Source organism: Pleuronectes platessa, chromosome 5, assembly GCF_947347685.1.
Source record: "Pleuronectes platessa chromosome 5, fPlePla1.1, whole genome shotgun sequence".
Lineage (NCBI taxonomy): Eukaryota > Metazoa > Chordata > Actinopteri > Pleuronectiformes > Pleuronectidae > Pleuronectes > Pleuronectes platessa.
This window is the reverse complement of record NC_070630.1, coordinates 27323720-27345074: the sequence shown is the minus strand read 5'-3', so window position 1 is coordinate 27345074 and position 21355 is coordinate 27323720. Positions and strand designations below refer to the sequence as shown.

Here is a 21355-nt window from a genome sequence, read left to right as displayed (position 1 = left end):
TACAATAAGTGTATTTTACCATGAAACAAGACAAACAAATGGGATACCAAAAGCTTTATTTTGAAAATAGTACTTATAAATACTGTCAGAAAACACATGCAAGTATTAAAAATACAAAAAAAGGCTTACAAAGAAAAAAATGTTTGTTTTCAGCACAGGAATGGCTAAGTGATTGCAACTGGCAGAGCGTCTCTGCTAAGAAAAGATTCACCCCTGGACTTACATCTGAGGACAGAGCCATTACCTTGTTGTAACTATCCATGACGGAGAATTATTTCCACCATTCCCATTCCCCCATCCAGTAATGTGCAAATCGAGTGTTTCTGGTTTCAGGGTTGAGCATGACAGATACAATCATATCTTACATAGACTTTTTCTTTTTCAGTTAAGAGCATGTGATGTGCGTAAAAGCTTGCACCTGGAGCCGCTCATATCCAGCCGGCCAAGGTCAAGAGGAGGCAGTTTGTTTTATTGTTTAATGTTTGTCCAAATCGAAGCAGCATATCATTGCATCATAAGCCAACATAAAAACTGGAGTTCACCCAAATGCTGAGGGGTTCAGTAATATTTACGCGCAGTATAGTTGGGGCTGTGACCTTAAATTTCTCCCTTCCCTTTTAAAAACAGGGAAACCCTGGACATTCTGCAAAAATAGTGACAACAGTTTTTAGGTCTCTTATGGCCCACAGTGTTCCAGGGATTCCTAAATCCACTGTGTGAAATCAGAATCGAGCACTACTCGAAATACACCGACCTCTCACGACAGAGCTGTGGAGGAAAATGACTGATAGCGATCCCAACCGTGAGCCTGTCAGGAATGAAAGTCTGGGGCAAAAAGAGAAGGAATGGACTCGAGTGAGCAGCTGAATAACAAAGAGCAGCAACTTTTCACTCTCTGCCATGCATGCAATACTGTGGTCAGCTGTATCTTTGTATTTTAAAGTACCAGCAGGTCTTTTCATACTGAAAATCAAGAAAAGCCTTGGATGTTTTGTCTATCCAGCATGCAATAAGAAAACAAGTGTTGACAGGGCTTTATTATTGTGGAACATGTCTCCTGCAAGTGGCCACTGCCTGAAGTCAAAGAGAAGCATTGAGTCCTAACCTTGAAGGAGGCTTTTCTGTGTGTTGAAACCATTCTGCTGCTCTTCCCCATTTTGGGAGGGAGATCCTGTAGAGGGAGATAAAATGGAAAATTCAGGCTCAAGTCAAATTTTGAATTCCTCTCAGCAGGTCAGTTAAAGCTCAGGTTGGAAATATTGATAAGAGTGAGCAAGTGCAGGCTACAGGCGATACACCCACCCCCTCCCATCATCGCTCTCTTCAAAGCTTTGGCCCCAAAACACAAGTGAAGACAATGGTGAGTCCTTCTCCAGACGTAATAAAACAACAGAAAAACCATAACATGCCTCCACACTGCTCCTGTGGTGTCATCTAAGTGACGGCAAGCCCCGACATTCATATTCAACTCCAACCAAGTCAATTACACACTGGAAATGTCTGCTGATATCTTCCGATGAGGTGCATTCAGGGACTGTCAGAAATGGTAATGTCCGCTAGCTTAGCCACTTCTGGTGGACTCTTAGATTTAAAACTTGGTGTAAATGATGTTGTTTGGTATATAAATGTCAGGACTTGATGACATGTTCACCCATGAAACTCTAAAAGTGTTTTGTGGATTTAAACATATCATCCCCAAATTTGCATAGGGATGACAAGATAATGAGTGATTTTTCACTGTAGTTTTAAGTCCTGCTTTACTTAACTCCCTCTCTGTATGACAATTAATTACTAACATTTTTAAAAGGGTACCTGATGAGCATAGTAAATTAAGAAAAAGTAAGATTCTTCAACTTCACTTGTGACTAGGTTTAGGAAACAAAAACACTTTTTGGGCAAATCTGGTTTTGGTGAAATATAAATGAATACATTGTGTCCCTCAATATTATCAGTTCTAAACCAGACCACACTTTCGCTAACCTTAACCAAATGCTGCAAGAGTCTAAACATAACCAAAAACTTTAGTTATGCTGTGGTTATATTGGTCCAATTTTGAGACTTACCAAATGTGTAAATTTACAATAGAAAACAATCTGTTTGATAATAATTTTCCTTCCAAACATTTTGACTGATCTCTAGAAGACAGGGTAGCTTGAACTCAGTCACACAAAGTGAAGAGTTACCGGCCTTCATCCTCCTCACCCCAGCCGTTGGTGGACACGTCCCGGTTGCAGATCTCATTGGCCAGCCTCTCGAAGTACTCGGGCAGGTCGGCATACTCGTCTCCATAGGAGATGACTTTGATTCCCTTGTCCAGCATGTTGTCGCGCAGCTTCTTGAACTCGCCCACGTCTTCGCGCCGCACCAGCATGAAGTGCTCCAGGTCCGACTTGTGCTTGACTGCCTCCAGAAACAGAGCCTGGAAGGTGGTGTCGTCCACTGTGCGCCCGCAGCCGAGAAATACAAAGGATTTGGTCTCGTACAGTTTCTGGATCTCACGCTGTTGAAACAAGGGGAAATATGTGTTCTCTTTAGACATGCTACTTTTTCAAAAGTATAATTCACCTGGAATAAAAACTAACATTCAAAGTATAAAGTCATGATATTACAAGAATAAAATTACATCTTAAATGCAATATTATGAAAATACAGTCATCATTTTAGGAGGATAATCAGAAGATCAGGCTGTTGCCTGTGTTAAATTGAGGAATGTGGAACATCTTGTTAAGTTTTACTTTCGCCTATAGGTTTCACAAATAACATTACATTACATTTAGCTGACGCTTTTATCCAAAGTGACTTACAATAAGTGCAGTCAACCATGAAGGTACAAACCTAGAACAAGAATCAAGAAATACTATTTCTTCAAGAAAACCAAACTACAAAGTGCTATAAGTAAGTGCCATTCAAGTGCTGCTAAATTGTTAGTTTAAACTTTATTCAAGGTATAGTCGGAAGAGGTGTGTTTTTAGTTTGCGGTGGAAGATGTGTCGACTTTCTGCTGTCCTGATGTCAATGGGGAGCTCATTCCACTATTTAGGAGCCAGCACAGAAAACAGTCGTGATTTCGTTTAGTGTTTAGAATGCGGTGAGGGAGCAGCAAGCCGATTGGCAGAAGCAGAGCGTAGTGAGCGGGCTGGGGTGTAACGTTTGACCATGTCCTGGATGTTGACTGGACCCAATCCGTTCACAGCACGGTTCGCTGTCAAGTACTCATGTTTTAAAACGGATGCGGGCAGCTGATGAGCAGAGGAGCGGAGTAGTGTGAGTGAATTTAGGCTCATCAGCACCACATTATCATAGTATCAGGAAAACGAACAGATTGTGCAGTTTATGTCTGTTCTGAACAAAGAACCACATGGACTTGGAGAATCTGTGCTGCCTTTTTTCTCGTAAACTTTTTTCTCATTGAATTCCTACATTATTCTCATATTACAACTTTATTCTTGTAATATTACTATATAATTCTCCAATTTTTCTTAAATATGGTCCTTATATTCCATTTTACAAATTACCCAGTGTAGGAATAAATAACATTTGGTACAGACAGCCTTTCCTAATTGTGCAAATTGTAAGTCAATATAGTAAATTAACAGTAGTAATAAACTGAACTTATGCAGCACTTTTCAAAACATTGTTACAAAATCTTTTACATGGTTGAACAGGATGAAGACATTTCAGTACTGAGGGAAATAAAGTGAGGCAATAAAATCATAATAAAATGGACAACACATGTTAGTCATAAGATGGTGTTCTAGGATTAATAAACTTGAAGTGATTTAAAATATGTCACTGATTCTGTATCGTTAGGTCCTTGGGCAGGGAGGTCCAGAGCTGAGGAGCCTTGACCACAAAAACCTGTTCACTTTTCGTTTAACCACAACTCAGGAGCAGCGAGCAGAGCCCTGCCCCCGGATCTGAGGCTGCACTCTGGCTCTGAGGAGAGCAGTAATACAGCAAAGTAGCAGGGAGCTGAATCACAAGGTCCTTTATAGGTGATCCGTAAGGTTGTAACATTTAAATATCACTTCGACTAATGTCAACAAACCAACCGGACAACGATTTCAGCACTCACCATGACCTCGGTGTTCCTCAGTACATTCTGGTAGCCAGCAGGGTGCAGAACGATCCCACAGGGGTTGGTGTAAACACCGTGGATATGCAGCACACTTAACCTCCGTTTCTCCTGAGCCCACTCCAACACCTAGACATGCACACACATATCACAGTCCACTGCTCACAATCCTGTTCTGGCTGGGAAGCGTGTAAAAATCACTGAACAGCAGTGAGAGGATATTAGCCCTGATGGAGACGAGGCATAAATACCAGAACTGAGAGGCACAGCGACCGGCCTCTCAAAAAACTCAATCGAATCTTGAAATTTAGTTTTTTAGTTAACTAATAAACAAACTTACTTTTTAAAATCAAGCAGGACATAAGTGACACAATTGGATGAATTGAGATTTCAAGAGGAAACTGGTCAGAAGATAAACAAATCTATGTATACTTGGGAAACACACACTTGCTCTCCACCCAAGTCTTAACCCAAGCAAAAATTGTTCAATCAATAAAATTCAACAGCGGCTGAGTAATCGCTGGAACTTTAACCTTCCTCCACCTGTCTGAGACAAAAGGCTCTTTCATGCCAGAGCTTTGTCATGTTTCTCCAAAACAGGAGCTTCACTGAAAGAGAAGGTATGTAAATCCTGTGGAGGAAGTTAGTTCAACTAAATGCTCAGAGTACAAGAGAATATTCAGGTTGATTCATAACCCAAATAATTTTTACGATGCCATCCGAATTGAAAAAAAACCCTCCTACAATCTGACCATAGCCAAACATAAGGTACTCGCTTTAGCGCTTGCTTCCTGACCTTTGCACTCATTTGAAAAAAAAAGCTGACTTGTGATCAGGAAAAATCAATCAATCACCTAAACAGCATCTGTTTACCTTCTTCTCATCCGTCAGGTCCAGAGACTCAAGCTTGGTGCCCTGGTGAGCCGCGTAGATCTCCAGCAGGTTGTCGAAGTTGGTGGTAAGGACCAGCGCGCCGCTCTCCATCAACTGCAGCACCGAGCGCAGCAGATGTTTCCCGGCATGCTCCATCTTACACTCCAAGTCGTCGAATACCTCGTACAGACAGTCCTTGAAAAATGTGGATCGCACATTGCCTGTTCTCTGTCCAAAAGAAACAAAACAGAGAAGACTGTGGGAATAATGTTTTTTGTTGAAGAACTGCAAAATTGTTGCTATTTTGTCAGTGCATATACCAAAATCACCTAAATTCCCTGTGATATTCCTGCAGAAAAAACCTTAACGGATAATTTATAACACTTCACAGACAGTGCATGATGCTTTCAAGAAAATATGCTCGGTGTCTGCAGACTTAACCTTTGTATTGTCTCAGGTAAGCAATAAGCATATTTTAACAGCAATACATTAACATGGTAACAGCTGGAAAGGGGAAATGCAGATATTAACCAGCAGCACTGGGAATTTCATTTGCAAAGAGGAAGTACAGATATTCAAAGTAAACGCATCATGATTGATAATCACCAGAGTACTGATTTAATTGTCACATCTAAAGTCTTCAGTACAGAGTGTTGCAGACACTTTCACGGTTATTGCAATTGCACATTTTATATTTACAGCTTTTTTGCAGGGGAAGGCCAGAGCCAGTCCCAGCTAACGTTGGGCAAGCCACACTTTGAACAGGTCACCAGTCTAACAGGGCTGTCACATGGGAGACAGACATCCATGCTCACATGTCACACTAATGATTTAAAATCGCCAATTAATCAATTATCCTTGTCTTTGGACTCTGGAAGGAAGGCAGAGAATGTGGAGGAAACCCACAGAGCAACGAAGAGATCATGCAGACTCCACACAAAGAAACCCTGGTCAGCTGGCAGGTTTGAACCCAGTCCCTTCTGGCAGTGGGACCACAGCGCTGACAACTGAACTGAACTGGTCTGCTTGGTGAACTCTTCCCAGCAGAATGCCCACACTGATGTGATAAAAAATTAAACTCTCCTAATTTATTTTAATTGATTTCAATATTGCAAAAACATGTCCAACCTAGGTTGCTAAGTAAAGACTCTGACAAAAAAATACCACGAGCGGGGAATAATATGTTCCTCGTTTTATGTGTATTTTTGATGAGTGATCATTTCTGACTCATGTCAGTGTTTCCTCATTCACTGGTTTAACTCGCTGGAACGTGAGCACTTTATTACCTATAATAATATTACCTAGAAGTATCTCATGTTGAAAATGAATGTATCAGTTAACCATTGACAAATTACAGCAACTGTGATGTGGAGTACACTTTAACAAACCACCATCAAGCAGTCTTTTAATTGGATTAAACCCTCACACCTTACAGTATATACATGCGTCTTAAAATAGATGTGTGCATTTTAATTAGAGCCTGCAAGTTAATCAGCCAATAGATGTTTTTACTATCGTTAGTCGAATAAACAATGTAGAGAATACAAGCATTGGTTTGCATTTGACATTTAAAAAAAATGACAAATTATCTCATTAATTCAAGTTCTATTTAATTGGTTGTATTTTCTTCCATTTTTTGTTATTTACATCAAAGTTTATGTTGATTCAAACAGCAAAATGTTAAGCCTCAATAACTTTACTCCTTTGTCATAAAGGATTGACAGGGCGGCTGTGGCTGAGGGGTAGAGTGGCCGCCTCCAACCTGAAGGCCGGCTGTCCGATGCCCAGTCTGACCCATCTGCATGCCATAGTGTCCTTGGGCAAGATGCTGAACCCTGAATGGCCCCCCATAGAATAACAAAGTGCTGCTATTAGATGCACTGTATGAATGTGTGGGTGAATGTAAAACTGTACTGTATTTTCTTTCAGCCCTTTGCAGGATTTATTTACTCAGCATCCTAAATGATTTAATTTACTCTGAAGTAAGACTTCATGTTGGTAAGCGTCTAAATCTGCTCAAGAACAACAGCAATGTGACAGAGTCTAATGCAGTCGATAACAAAAGTCTTTCTGTGCAATAAGCGAATATCAATAAGCATCGACAGTCAGTACAAGATCATTCACAGATTGAAGCAGACACCACGAGTCATTCAATATTTTCTATCCTTGGATTTCTCTCCCCACATCAAGGGTAAGAAAGAAGTAGTCTGTCATATCTGGTCCTGTCCTCTGATGCTGAGCTTCTGAGAAAAAGTATCACAGGAAGAAGTCTACTTTTGATGAGAAGATTCATTCTGGTTTGTTTCTGCTGAATCTCTCCATGACAATGCATGAGAAGGGTTTTGAAAAGCTGTGGGTGAAAGAAAGGCAGGAAGGGACGGTAAGCCAAGAATAGTACAGAGTAGTGGCAATAGATGCAGTGACCAAGGTGATCCTTGCCCAGGAGAAGGCTCCGCTGACTTCCAGAGATTATGGCTCTAACGGGCTTAACGGTAGACGTCCTTTCCACAGGAAGAAGCTCATTATCCACATCTAGTGTCTACAGCACCGACCCTGATCACTGTGTCCTTGGACTGTTTCAGGACTTATGTTATAACTAAATTGAGTTCCAGTAAACAACTCTGGTCAAAATATTAATCAAAATTATTTTTATGTTTTATGTTACCCCCAAAAATATATACTTATTAAAAATGCCAATCCTTTCCTGTTGTAACGACCTGAACGCTTGATGTTTATGGCTCATTTCCCATTTCCTCCACTGACCCTGTTTCGATTTTTCTCACTCGATTAATAAACTAGTCAGCAGGCTTTAATTAATTAGTGGGGTTTTGCTGAGGTCAAGGTGTGAGAGGATTTAAGACAAATTACATTTTCTTTGGAGTTTTAACTTCAGATTACCCTCATTACCTGACACTGTGTAGTTGCACTACCAAAATCCATGTGATACACAATTCCATGAAGTGTTGGTTAAAACCTCACTGTTGGAATTAAGTCAAGCTGAGGGCAGGTCTCTCACAACCTCATACGACTCGTTTTTTCCTGAGGGTATTTTGATGTTAGGGCAGGCAATGCACCTTGAGCAATATCATCATGGATGATTAACACATTAGTACAATCCTTTTTCTAGGACCAGCTCAGGTCTCGTGCTAAGCTGCGTGCCTAACTGCAATAAGGGAAATATTTTTGTAGATGGGTTTTGTGAATATAGCAGCTACACGCACATGACCTCTGCTATAACTTGCAGCATGCTTGATGTTGGGGTGGTGCGTTAACTACGTCTGAATGGAAAATCTGATGTGGGGGGTGGGGGTGGGGGGGGGGGGGGGTTGTTTCTTTTCCTCTGCATGCTAGATCCTGCTGTGTCTGTAGCCAACAGCAGTGGGCTGGTGTCTGCACGACTGTGGATTGAAATAAACACGATGGATAAAGCCATAAAAGCGCTGTTTGTTCCCTTTGTGACAACAGGCAGAGGCCTGAAACAAAGAGTGTTTTATCAATGTCAAAGGTGCGATGAGACATGACTAACACTGGAGGCAAACTGCAATAAGGCTACCATCTGGCAGCCCTGCTCCAGAACAGACCTGTCCACTAAAAGAGACACGGTCATCTGGGAAAACCAAAAATTATATTATCCAAATTCTAATTGAAGAAATTCTATTTATTTTCCTCCCCACCAGCAGCAAGATTTGTTTGATTCTGGATCATCTTCATTGTGCTTGTTGTTTATATTATTTTAACTGTGTTAGTCTCTTTCTCAGGGTACAAGTACATTTTATTTATTGTTTCATGCCTCTTTCGGATCACATGGTGCAAAACAGTCTCAAAACGTCCTCTGTGTGATGGAATGGTTCCCTTTTCTTTACAAATATGTATAGATTCTAAGAGGGATATAATTGACTGCTATTTGATTTGATAAAGTACGCAGCCTTCGGTGCTTACTGCAAATTCACGGGATGTCCACACTACAAAGTCCCTCTGTTTCAGGCCTAAGAGATGTTGTATGTGGCTTTCAGCGGAGGGTATTTTAAATGTAAACAAATGCTTGTCCTTTCTACTTGGAAACTCACAAATGTCAATTGAGTTATGGTGCTGAAGTTACTACACCAAATGAAAGGAACAAAGTAAAGACCCGACTGATTAACAGTAACATCTAAAGTTGGAAGTGCTTCACTGAATACAGTTTCGGGAAGCTCTTACCAAAATAGGCTATGGTTTGTTGATGAAATTGAAACGTCACTGGCCCGACTCACCAACTAACCAATAATGGCAGCTTATGTGCATCTTTTTTGGCACGAAACAAACCAGTGGAATGCAGGCTTGTACATATGCTGGAAATATCTAGTCAGTCAGTCTTGATTAAAAAAGGCAAGGAAGAAGAGAAGAAGAAAAGAAAAACTAAGTTGGCTCATTTCAGCTAGCATGACTTTATCAGAGTGACTGTTTTCCAAGATGCCCTGTAGACAGCAATGGGGTTTAAGTGAGAAACCGTAAACAGAGCCTTACTGCATTTGTGATCAACTCAATATTCACTGACCAACCCTTAGTCGGTATTTCTGAGAACAAATCCTACAAACAAGCCTTGTGTCATTTGCTATAGGCCTTTTAATGAGATAAGACTAAGATGTCTTATCTCAATCCATGCAAGTTGAGACAAAATGTCCCTGGCTGAGGAAAGGACAGCGAGCTGGCAGTCTTTCTAGCATGTCTTGGTACATTTGCGAGGTGATGTGTAAAAAGGCTCAGGCGGTCTTACCGGGGAAAGTTTCTGAATGAGGTCATGGGCCACATGCACCAAATTCTTGTCTTCCTGCATGTGTTTCTGGAAACGGCGACTTTCCTCTTCCTCTAGTAGGTCGAAGTCATTGGCCGCATCAAGCAAGGCCTGGATGAGGCCCTTCCAAGAGCGGAGTGCAGGGACCTGAGGGGCCACTGCAGAGCTCACCCCTGTGCCAATCACCAGGACCAGCTCGGGGGCCCGCTTGGTCTTCAGGCTGGGCAGCAGTTTCCTAAGGGGCAGGGAGAGATCGAGTGAAGACGGTTCCAAAGAAGGTGCTTTCCTAATCCTTCCAACAGCATGAGGGTTAAACCATTTTCAAGCATACTAGCATGCAGTGGGAATCTAAAACTTGCCTTTATTTAGATGTGCTGACAAAAATGGAAATTCAAAAAAAAACAAAAAGGCTTCAATCAGCCCGGTTGACAAAACCTAGGACTGATTGGTCACAATAATGTACAGCTGGCAGCAATTCAGCTTACCTGGGCTTTTTGGCATTGGAGTCTGCATCCTGAGAATCAGCTGCAGGTCGCTTCTCAGTTTTCACTGCTACAACAGAGGCCATTCAGCTCCTGAAACACAACGATGATACAACACATGCTACCTTGGCAATACAAGTTCAATGTTGACTAATTTAGCAGACCAAAGGCAACACAGCATTCCTCCCAAATTAGGAATAACAGAAAATGACAGGACAGTAAAGCTGTCCCAACTCCTTAAACCCTAATCACACTGGAATCATGTCACACAAGGGATTATAATTTGTAATAATGTGTCAGGTCTAATTTCAATTGAAATGTTGTCTTGCCTAGCAACATCCTCATCACTTCACAAACAGGAAGTCTGATAGCATACTGGTAGCCACTATAAACAGGGAAAGGGGCTGCTGTTCCCGGCAACTTGAACACACCTGTTTCATTTATAGTTCAACCGCTTATGATATTTGTTTTTCCTAACTCTTGGCTTCAAGTTAAATCAATTTCTCACAGCTACAACTGCATTGCATATACAGGATATGAGTGCTGAATGTAACCTCGTAAATGTATCAATATTTACATGAATTAATTTGTAGACCACTGCCATTTGCATTTATGCTGAAGGAAACAGCATTACCAGTTTCCTTAACTTAATGTCCCGTAGCAACAACAGCAATACATAGACAGGAACTCGGTGCTTGAGGCCGGTGTAACATTTAATACGAATTATTTAGAAGTAGACAACTACCAGTTACTTCTATGCTAAAGTTAACAAACATTGCCACAGTGTTCTTACCTCGATGTAGGTGAGTCCAACGTGTCTAACCCCAAATCAACCAAAATCGACTTTAAGCTCAGGTGAACCACGTGTAATATCCTGGAAGCTTTTTTCAGACGGTGTTAACGACAGCTGGCCCCCAGGCGGATCCCCACCGGGACACGACGCACAGCTAACGTTAACTAACACCTTTAGCGGTAAGCTAGCAAAGAGTTAGTCCGTCGCTCTGGGCTAAGTTAGCGGTTTACTGCTCATGCTGAGAGGAGCTGAAGGATGTTAGCTAACAGTGCTGCTGTGTCCTGGCTTAAGCTCCTCACCACGCACTCCTTTGGACTCGGGTGAACATCGCTGGTGTGTGTGTTGAAGTTTTCAACTCAGACGTTAAAGTCACCGCCTGTAATGGTGTGTGCCCCAAGTCCCATGATGCCTTCAGGTGCCGTCCGCATAACCGGCCTCAGTGCTCTTCTGAGGCCCACATGAAAAAAACTAAACAGGAATACTGAAAAAAAGTTTTGATGCGAGTCATTCTGAGATACCACGGTGTTACACATACATTAAACCTACGTAATACATCCATCATAAATAATAATCATAACCAAACAATCTACTTTTGTGTTAACTGTTGGGTTTCTTTAGCCCTAAGTGTTAAGGTCTTGACCTTATTCTGTTGTTATTTGGCGTTGAACTGAATTAAATACCTTTTATTTTGTTTTTTTGCAAGTGATTTTGTGTTGCACTTTGTTACCTTGTTTAGATGGTATTATTGGTATTAGTCGTATGCAGCACAGTTACAAGGTGCTTTATAAAACACACAGGAAACTGTTAGAATGCAATTTTAATACTTTTATGAAGTACATTATCCTGGTGAAATTTTTGTTGTTGTTTTTAGCTTAGGGACTGTACAAAAATTATATGTTTTGAACGACTTGATTTATTAGTCATATTAAGAGTCTTGAATATTTTTGGAACTGAATCTTTTTATGAATTGATAACAGATGAAATAGACAACCTCCACTTTATGTGAAGGTACAGCCATATACAGAGGACACACATTAATAACCTTAGGGCAGGATAATTATCTCAGAAAAACATAAATGCAATACGCTTCCGTACAGAACAGACCTTAATAGTCAGCAATAATCACCTCAACATTTTACTGGAAGCTTATGAAGAGAAGCTAAAGTCTGGGTCACTTGTTCTTTTTTAGGAGATTTGGAGAGGTGTCTGGCTGCTGCGATCTGGACGAGCTATATTTTATGTGGATTCTGTTGGCTCAGTCATGTCAAGAGAGAATTGCAGTAATTAAAAACGACAGGAAATCAAGCCCTGTAAGACAATATGTCTGTATGTGACTGCTGGATAAAAACATGCTGATCTTCGCAAGTTTCCTGAGATTCAGAAAACACTACTGGACAACTGTGTTGCCATAATTATTTTAAATGAGGTCATTGTTAAAGTTGAATTTTTTTACATTTGTACCCTTGGGTGAGAGCACCCAGAGAACCTAGGTGCTTTAAGGTGTAAGTATTGACTGTGTCAGGCCTGATAGTCATGACCTCGGTCTTGTCGATATTAATAAGTCTTAGGCTAATTAGCATTTTTTATATAGTTTTTCTCATTGCACTCACTGCATCAACAATTATCAAAATTATAATATTTTTTTTTTTTAAACAACAAATGTCTTTTTTTACAACTTCGAAACTAAGATTTACAAAGTGCACTCGAATGCAGCAACACCCAGATCCTTTCTGGCTGTCTGACGTCAGAGAGGTATATATATACATACGGTTTATATACTGTCAGTGTATACACTGAATGTATTGACATCATAAACACCTCGCTGTTGCATCTATGAAATGGTTGCGCGGATTGCAGCACAAAGCACATTGCACACACTATTGTAGCATTACAAAAGACTGTGGAGTCAAATGTGTTATATAATATATATATCAGAGAAACTAAACACTCTGCCATTGTGCCCAAGGCCTCATATCATCATAGTATGTGTTATAATTGATCAGAAACTTGCTCAAATCAAAGCCACTGCTTCCTTAATCCTGAGTGAAGCTACAAATATTATTAGGGCCCGAGCACCGAATGGTGAGAGGCCCTATTGAATCTGTAAGGATTTTTATTATTATTATTAGGGCCCGAGCACCGAATGGTGAGAGGCCCTATTGAAATTGTAGGCATTATTCTTATTATTATTATTCTTATTATTCTCCGAACAATGAATTGGCTTTTTGAGGGCTTCAACGTGCTCAAAAAGTTTTTAAACTTTCCAGTAAATTAGAGAGTGGTGAAAATTTACGTAATCTGGAGTATTTGGAAATGGGCGTGGCAAAACGGCTCAACAGCGCCCCCTGGAACCAGCCCTTAGGTTTCCACATAAGCGATTTTCCCCAAAATCTAGACACTGGTGTAACGTGACTAATCATAGAAAAAAGTCTATTGGAGCATTATGAAAAATGCAACAGGAAGCCCGCCATTTTGGATTTAGTGGCCATTTTGGCCAAATTCCACATTTTTACTTTAATGTACTTGTCGTAGAGCTTTCATCAGATCAACTTACAAATTAGACGGGTGTCATCACAACAAGATTGAGAAAAAAAATGATCAACGGAATTTTTTTCCGGCACTTCGTGTGACCGTGGCGTGTCGTCAAAGTTTGGTTCCACGCCATCAAAACACGGGCATCTGTATCTCGAACATACATGGTCCAATCAAGTCCAAACTAGACATGTAAGAGAAGAGTCCCGGCCTGATGACATCTACACAGAAATAATGACTTAAAATCACAGCGCCCCCTGGTGGCACCAGGAAATGTCTTGTTTTTTGCTTGTCTTACACTTGGATGTATTCCTCCTCATCCACTGACCTCAACCATGTCAAACTGTATCAAATGGGTCTCAAGACATTGATAATGAAGGCATAAGATAACTGTGACTTTTCGTCAAACGCCATATTAATGGCGTTGCATCAATGTTCATCACCTCGCCGTGAAGCACGAAATTGCTTTAACTTCAGTGTTCATGGTTCTATCTCACTCAAACTACATGTGTGCAACAACATCCCCCCCCTGAAGATTTTCATATGGTTTTAAGGAATGGGCGTGGCAAAATAACTGACTAGCGCCCCCTAACGGGCAGCCCCGGCACTACAATTGGCCGACATGTACAAAAATCGATTTGGGCATGTGTCTTTTCATAACAAACAAATAAGTCTCTTGGATAGATATGCTAGACTAAACAGGAAGCCCGCCATTTTGGATTTAGTGGCCATTTTAGCCATATTCCACATTTTTACTTTGGTTTACTTGTCGTAGAGCTTTCATCAGATCAACTTCAAATTCAGATGAGTGTCATCAGAACAAGATTGAGATAACAATTGATTAAGGGATTTTTTTCCCTTCACACCGTGTGACCGTGGCGTGGCGTTAAAGTTTGGTTACACGCCATCAAAACACGAGCATCTGTATCTCGAACATACATGGTCCAATCAAGTCCAAACTAGACATGCAAGACAAGCGTTCCGGCTTGATGACATCTACACAGAAATTATGACTTGAAATCACAGCGCCCCCTGGTGGCAACATGAAGTGACATGTTTTATACTTTGATGAACTGCTCCTGGCTGCTTTAAGATATACAGCTCAAATGAGCTCAGTCAAGTCATTGAATCAAGGTCAGAATTGTGACATTTCCTCAAACCATGTAAACATTGAGGTGTGGCGAAGGATCATCCTTCGCCAAAGGACACGATGTTTTCATAAGTCCACTGTGCATTGTCTTATCACTACCAAACTTCTGTCACATGATAAGAGTACAAGCCTGAACAGCTCTATGTGTCAATATTTCCTCAGTGTCATAGCGCCACCTACTGATTCGCCAGGAAACAGGAAGTACTTTGTTAATCCACTCTGCATTATCCAACCGGCTCCAAACTACTGACCTATGATCACAATACTGATCTGAACAGCTCCACATATAAATATTAGTTCAGGGTCATAGCGCCACCTACTGATCAGTGTGAAAATTAAGTTGTGTTAACATTGTCCAATTGACACAAAATTGCTCACGCTACATCAGAGCACCTACAAGAAGAGATCTATATGTCTGTGCGTAATAATAGTGATGGCGCCACCTACTGGCAAACCTACTGCCGCAGAGCGCAAAACGCATGCAACGTGGAGAAGTGCATGCTCGATCGATGATGTGCGCTTGGTCATCGATCGCTCTCTCCACCGACCGCAACAGGCTTCAATGTGCAGGTGCTCGGGCCCGCAAGTGCTACAACGTAGCCCTAGTTAGGGCCCGAGCACCGAATGGTGAGAGGCCCTATTGAATCTGTAAGGATTTTTATTATTATTATTATTATTATTTCCCTTTGGGGGGCTTTTTCAGGGTCTAGACATGCTCAAAAAGTTATGAAACTTTGCAGGAAATTCAAGGTCTGCGGATATTTTAGTATTCTGGAGTAATTGGAATTGGGCGTGGCAAAATGGCTCTACAGCGCCCCCTGGAACCAGCCCCTAGGTTTCCACATAACGGATTTTCATCAAAATCTGGATATAGGTGTATCGTGACCAGTCATGAAAAAAAGTCTCATGGAGCATTATGAAAAACGCAACAGGAAGTCCGCCATTTTGCTTTTAGTGGCCATTTTGGCAATATCCCACATTTTTACTTTTACGTACTTGTCCCAGGGCTTTCATCAGATCAACTTCAAATTCAGATGAGTGTCATCACAACAAGATGGAGATAAAAAATGATTGAGGGATTTTTTTTTTATCACACCGTGTGACCGTGGCATGGCGTTAAAAATTGGTTACACGCCATCAAAACACGGGCATCTGTATCTCGGACATACATGTTCCAATCAAGTCCAAACTAGACATGTAAGACAATAGTCCCCGCCTGATGACATCTATGCATAAATGATGACTTAAAACCGCAGCGCCCCCTGGTGGCAACAGGAAATGTCTTGTTTTTTGCTTGTCTTACACTTGGATGAATTTCTCCTCATCCACTGACCTCAACCATGTCAAACTGTATCAAATGGGTCCCAAGACATTGACAATGAAGACATAAGATTACCGTGACTTTTCGTCAAACGCCATATGAATGGCGTGGCATTAAAGTTCATCAACTCGCCGTGAAACACGAAATTGCTGTAACTTCAGTGTTCATGATTCTATCTCTCTCAAACTACATGTGTGTAACAACAGCCCCCCCCTGAAGATATTCATATGGTTTTAAGAAATGGGCGTGGCAAAAAAACTGACCAGCGCCCCCTATAGGGCAACCCCGGCACTACGATGGCCGACATTTATACAAATCTATCGGGACATGTGTCGTTTCATAACAAACAAAAAAATATCTTGGATAGGTATGCTTGACCAAACAGGGAGGCCGCCATTTTGGATTAAGTGGCCATTTTTTTTCCATATTCCACATTTTTACTTGATGCACTTGTCCCAGGGCTTTCATCAGATTAACTTCAAATTAAGATCAGTGCCATCACAACAAGATGGAGATAAAAAGTGATTAAGAGATTGACCTTTCGTCACACCGTGTGACCGTGGCGTGGCGTCTTGAGTTTGATTAAACGCCATCAAAACACGAGGTTCTGTATCTCGGACATACATTGTCCAATCGAGTCCAAACTAGACATGTAAGACAAGGGTGCCATCCTGATGACATCTACACAGAAATTATGACTTGAAATTACAGCGCCCCCTGGTGGCTACAGGAAGTGACATGTTTTATACTTTGATGAACTGCTCCTGGCTGATTTACAATATACAGCTCAAATCAGATCAGTCAAGTCATTAGATCATGGTCAGAATTGTGACGTTTCCTCAAACCGTGTAAACATTGATGTGCGGCGAAGGATTTTCCTTCGCCAAAGGACACGATGTTATCATAACTCCACTGTGCATTGTCCTATCACTACAAAACTTCTGTCACATGATAAGAGTACAAGCCTGAACAGCTCAATGTGTCAATATTTCCTCAGTGTCATAGCGCCACCTACTGATTCACCAGGAAACAGGAAGTACTTTGTTAATCCACTCTGCATTATCCAACCGGCTCCAAACTACTGACCTATGATCACAATACTGATCTGAACAGCTCCACATATAAATCTTAGTTCAGGGTCATAGCGCCACCTACTGATCAGTGTGAAAATTAAGTTGTGTTAACATTGTCCAATTGACACAAAATTGCTCACACTACATCAGAGCGCCTACATGAACAGATATATATGTCTGTGCGTAATAATAGTGATGGCGCCACCTACTGGCAAACCTACTGCCGCAGAGCGCAAAACGCATTTAACGTGGAGAAGTGCATGCTCGATCGATGATGTGCGCTTGGTCATCGATCGCTCTCTCCACCGACCGCAACAGGCTTCAACGTGCGGGTGCTCGGGCCCGCAAGTGCTACAACGTAGCCCTAGTTAGGGCCCGAGCACCGAATGGTGAGAGGCCCTATTGAATCTGTAAGGATTTTTATTATTATTATTATTATTATTATTTCCCTTTGGGGGGCTTTTTCAGGGTCTAGACATGCTCAAAAAGTTATGCAACTTTGCAGGAAATTCAAGGTCTGCGGATATTTTAGTATTCTGGAGTAATTGGAATTGGGCGTGGCAAAATGGCTCTACAGCGCCCCCTGGAACCAGCCCCTAGGTTTCCACATAACGGATTTTCATCAAAATCTGGATATAGGTGTATCGTGACCAGTCATGAAAAAAAGTCTCATGGAGCATTATGAAAAACGCAACAGGAAGTCCGCCATTTTGCTTTTAGTGGCCATTTTGGCAATATCCCACATTTTTACTTTTACGTACTTGTCCCAGGGCTTTCATCAGATCAACTTCAAATTCAGATGAGTGTCATCACAACAAGATGGAGATAAAAAATGATTGAGGGATTTTTTTTTTATCACACCGTGTGACCGTGGCATGGCGTTAAAAATTGGTTACACGCCATCAAAACACGGGCATCTGTATCTCGGACATACATGTTCCAATCAAGTCCAAACTAGACATGTAAGACAATAGTCCCCGCCTGATGACATCTATGCATAAATGATGACTTAAAACCGCAGCGCCCCCTGGTGGCAACAGGAAATGTCTTGTTTTTTGCTTGTCTTACACTTGGATGAATTTCTCCTCATCCACTGACCTCAACCATGTCAAACTGTATCAAATGGGTCCCAAGACATTGACAATGAAGACATAAGATTACCGTGACTTTTCGTCAAACGCCATATGAATGGCGTGGCATTAAAGTTCATCAACTCGCCGTGAAACACGAAATTGCTGTAACTTCAGTGTTCATGATTCTATCTCTCTCAAACTACATGTGTGTAACAACAGCCCCCCCCTGAAGATATTCATATGGTTTTAAGAAATGGGCGTGGCAAAAAAACTGACCAGCGCCCCCTATAGGGCAACCCCGGCACTACGATGGCCGACATTTATACAAATCTATCGGGACATGTGTCGTTTCATAACAAACAAAAAAATATCTTGGATAGGTATGCTTGACCAAACAGGGAGGCCGCCATTTTGGATTAAGTGGCCATTTTTTTTCCATATTCCACATTTTTACTTGATGCACTTGTCCCAGGGCTTTCATCAGATTAACTTCAAATTAAGATCAGTGCCATCACAACAAGATGGAGATAAAAAGTGATTAAGAGATTGACCTTTCGTCACACCGTGTGACCGTGGCGTGGCGTCTTGAGTTTGATTAAACGCCATCAAAACACGAGGTTCTGTATCTCGGACATACATTGTCCAATCGAGTCCAAACTAGACATGTAAGACAAGGGTGCCATCCTGATGACATCTACACAGAAATTATGACTTGAAATTACAGCGCCCCCTGGTGGCTACAGGAAGTGACATGTTTTATACTTTGATGAACTGCTCCTGGCTGATTTACAATATACAGCTCAAATCAGATCAGTCAAGTCATTAGATCATGGTCAGAATTGTGACGTTTCCTCAAACCGTGTAAACATTGATGTGCGGCGAAGGATTTTCCTTCGCCAAAGGACACGATGTTATCATAACTCCACTGTGCATTGTCCTATCACTACAAAACTTCTGTCACATGGTCAGAGTCCAAGCCTGAACAGCTCTATGTGTCAATATTTCCTCAGTGTCATAGCGCCACCTACTGATTCGCCAGGAAACAGGAAGTACTTTGTTAATCCACTCTGCATTACCCAACGGCTCCAAACTACTGACCTATGATCACAATCCTGAATAGAACAGCTCCATATATGAATATTAGTTCAGGATCATAGCGCCACCTATTGATCAGTGTGAAAATTAAGTTGCGGAAACATTGTCCAATTGACACAAAATTTCTCACGCTACATCAGAGCGCCTACTTGAACAGATCTATATGTCTGTGCGTAATAATAGTGATGGCGCCACCTACTGGCAAACCTACTGCCGCAGAGCGCAAAACGCATTTAACGTGGAGAAGTGCATGCTCGATCGATGATGTGCGCTTGGTCATCGATCGCTCTCTCCACCGACCGCAACAGGCTTCAACGTGCGGGTGCTCGGGCCCGCAAGTGCTACAACGTAGCCCTAGTTATTATTATTTCCCTTTGGGGGGCTTTTTCAGGGTCTAGACATGCTCAAAAAGTTATGAAACTTTGCAGGAAATTCAAGGTCTGCGGATATTTTAGTATTCTGGAGTAATTGGAATTGGGCGTGGCAAAATGGCTCTACAGCGCCCCCTGGAACCAGCCCCTAGGTTTCCACATAACGGATTTTCATCAAAATCTGGATATAGGTGTATCGTGACCAGTCATGAAAAAAAGTCTCATGGAGCATTATGAAAAACGCAACAGGAAGTCCGCCATTTTGCTTTTAGTGGCCATTTTGGCAATATCCCACATTTTTACTTTTACGTACTTGTCCCAGGGCTTTCATCAGATCAACTTCAAATTCAGATGAGTGTCATCACAACAAGATGGAGATAAAAAATGATTGAGGGATTTTTTTTTTATCACACCGTGTGACCGTGGCATGGCGTTAAAAATTGGTTACACGCCATCAAAACACGGGCATCTGTATCTCGGACATACATGTTCCAATCAAGTCCAAACTAGACATGTAAGACAATAGTCCCCGCCTGATGACATCTATGCATAAATGATGACTTAAAACCGCAGCGCCCCCTGGTGGCAACAGGAAATGTCTTGTTTTTTGCTTGTCTTACACTTGGATGAATTTCTCCTCATCCACTGACCTCAACCATGTCAAACTGTATCAAATGGGTCCCAAGACATTGACAATGAAGACATAAGATTACCGTGACTTTTCGTCAAACGCCATATGAATGGCGTGGCATTAAAGTTCATCAACTCGCCGTGAAACACGAAATTGCTGTAACTTCAGTGTTCATGATTCTATCTCTCTCAAACTACATGTGTGTAACAACAGCCCCCCCCTGAAGATATTCATATGGTTTTAAGAAATGGGCGTGGCAAAAAAACTGACCAGCGCCCCCTATAGGGCAACCCCGGCACTACGATGGCCGACATTTATACAAATCTATCGGGACATGTGTCGTTTCATAACAAACAAAAAAATATCTTGGATAGGTATGCTTGACCAAACAGGGAGGCCGCCATTTTGGATTAAGTGGCCATTTTTTTTCCATATTCCACATTTTTACTTGATGCACTTGTCCCAGGGCTTTCATCAGATTAACTTCAAATTAAGATCAGTGCCATCACAACAAGATGGAGATAAAAAGTGATTAAGAGATTGACCTTTCGTCACACCGTGTGACCGTGGCGTGGCGTCTTGAGTTTGATTAAACGCCATCAAAACACGAGGTTCTGTATCTCGGACATACATTGTCCAATCGAGTCCAAACTAGACATGTAAGACAAGGGTGCCATCCTGATGACATCTACACAGAAATTATGACTTGAAATTACAGCACCCCCTGGTGGCTACAGGAAGTGACATGTTTTATACTTTGATGAACTGCTCCTGGCTGATTTACAATATACAGCTCAAATCAGATCAGTCAAGTCATTAGATCATGGTCAGAATTGTGACGTTTCCTCAAACCGTGTAAACATTGATGTGCGGCGAAGGATTTTCCTTCGCCAAAGGACACGATGTTATCATAACTCCACTGTGCATTGTCCTATCACTACCAAACTTCTGTCACATGATAAGAGTACAAGCCTGAACAGCTCTATGTGTCAATATTTCCTCAGTGTCATAGCGCCACCTACTGATTCGCCAGGAAACAGGAAGTACTTTGTTAATCCACACTGCCTTATCCAACCTGCTCCAAACTTCTGACCTATGATCACAATCCTGATCTG

The 21355-nt window shown here is 41.6% G+C and overlaps 1 protein-coding gene across 1 annotated transcript; it reads right to left on the bottom strand.

Annotated features, from left to right (window-relative positions):
• Nucleotides 1-39: 39 nt before the first annotated feature.
• Nucleotides 40-13034, bottom strand: fam118b (family with sequence similarity 118 member B). Its single transcript, XM_053422280.1, has 8 exons — nt 10995-13034; nt 10205-10294; nt 9702-9954; nt 4949-5176; nt 4076-4204; nt 2203-2500; nt 1106-1171; nt 40-825 (listed from the first exon to the last, which is right to left on the bottom strand). The coding sequence occupies exons 2-8, from the start codon at nt 10285-10287 to the stop codon at nt 812-814; spliced, it is 1071 nt and encodes a 356-aa protein (XP_053278255.1). The 5' UTR covers nt 10288-10294; nt 10995-13034; the 3' UTR covers nt 40-811.
• Between the last annotated feature and the right edge of the window lie 8321 nt (nt 13035-21355).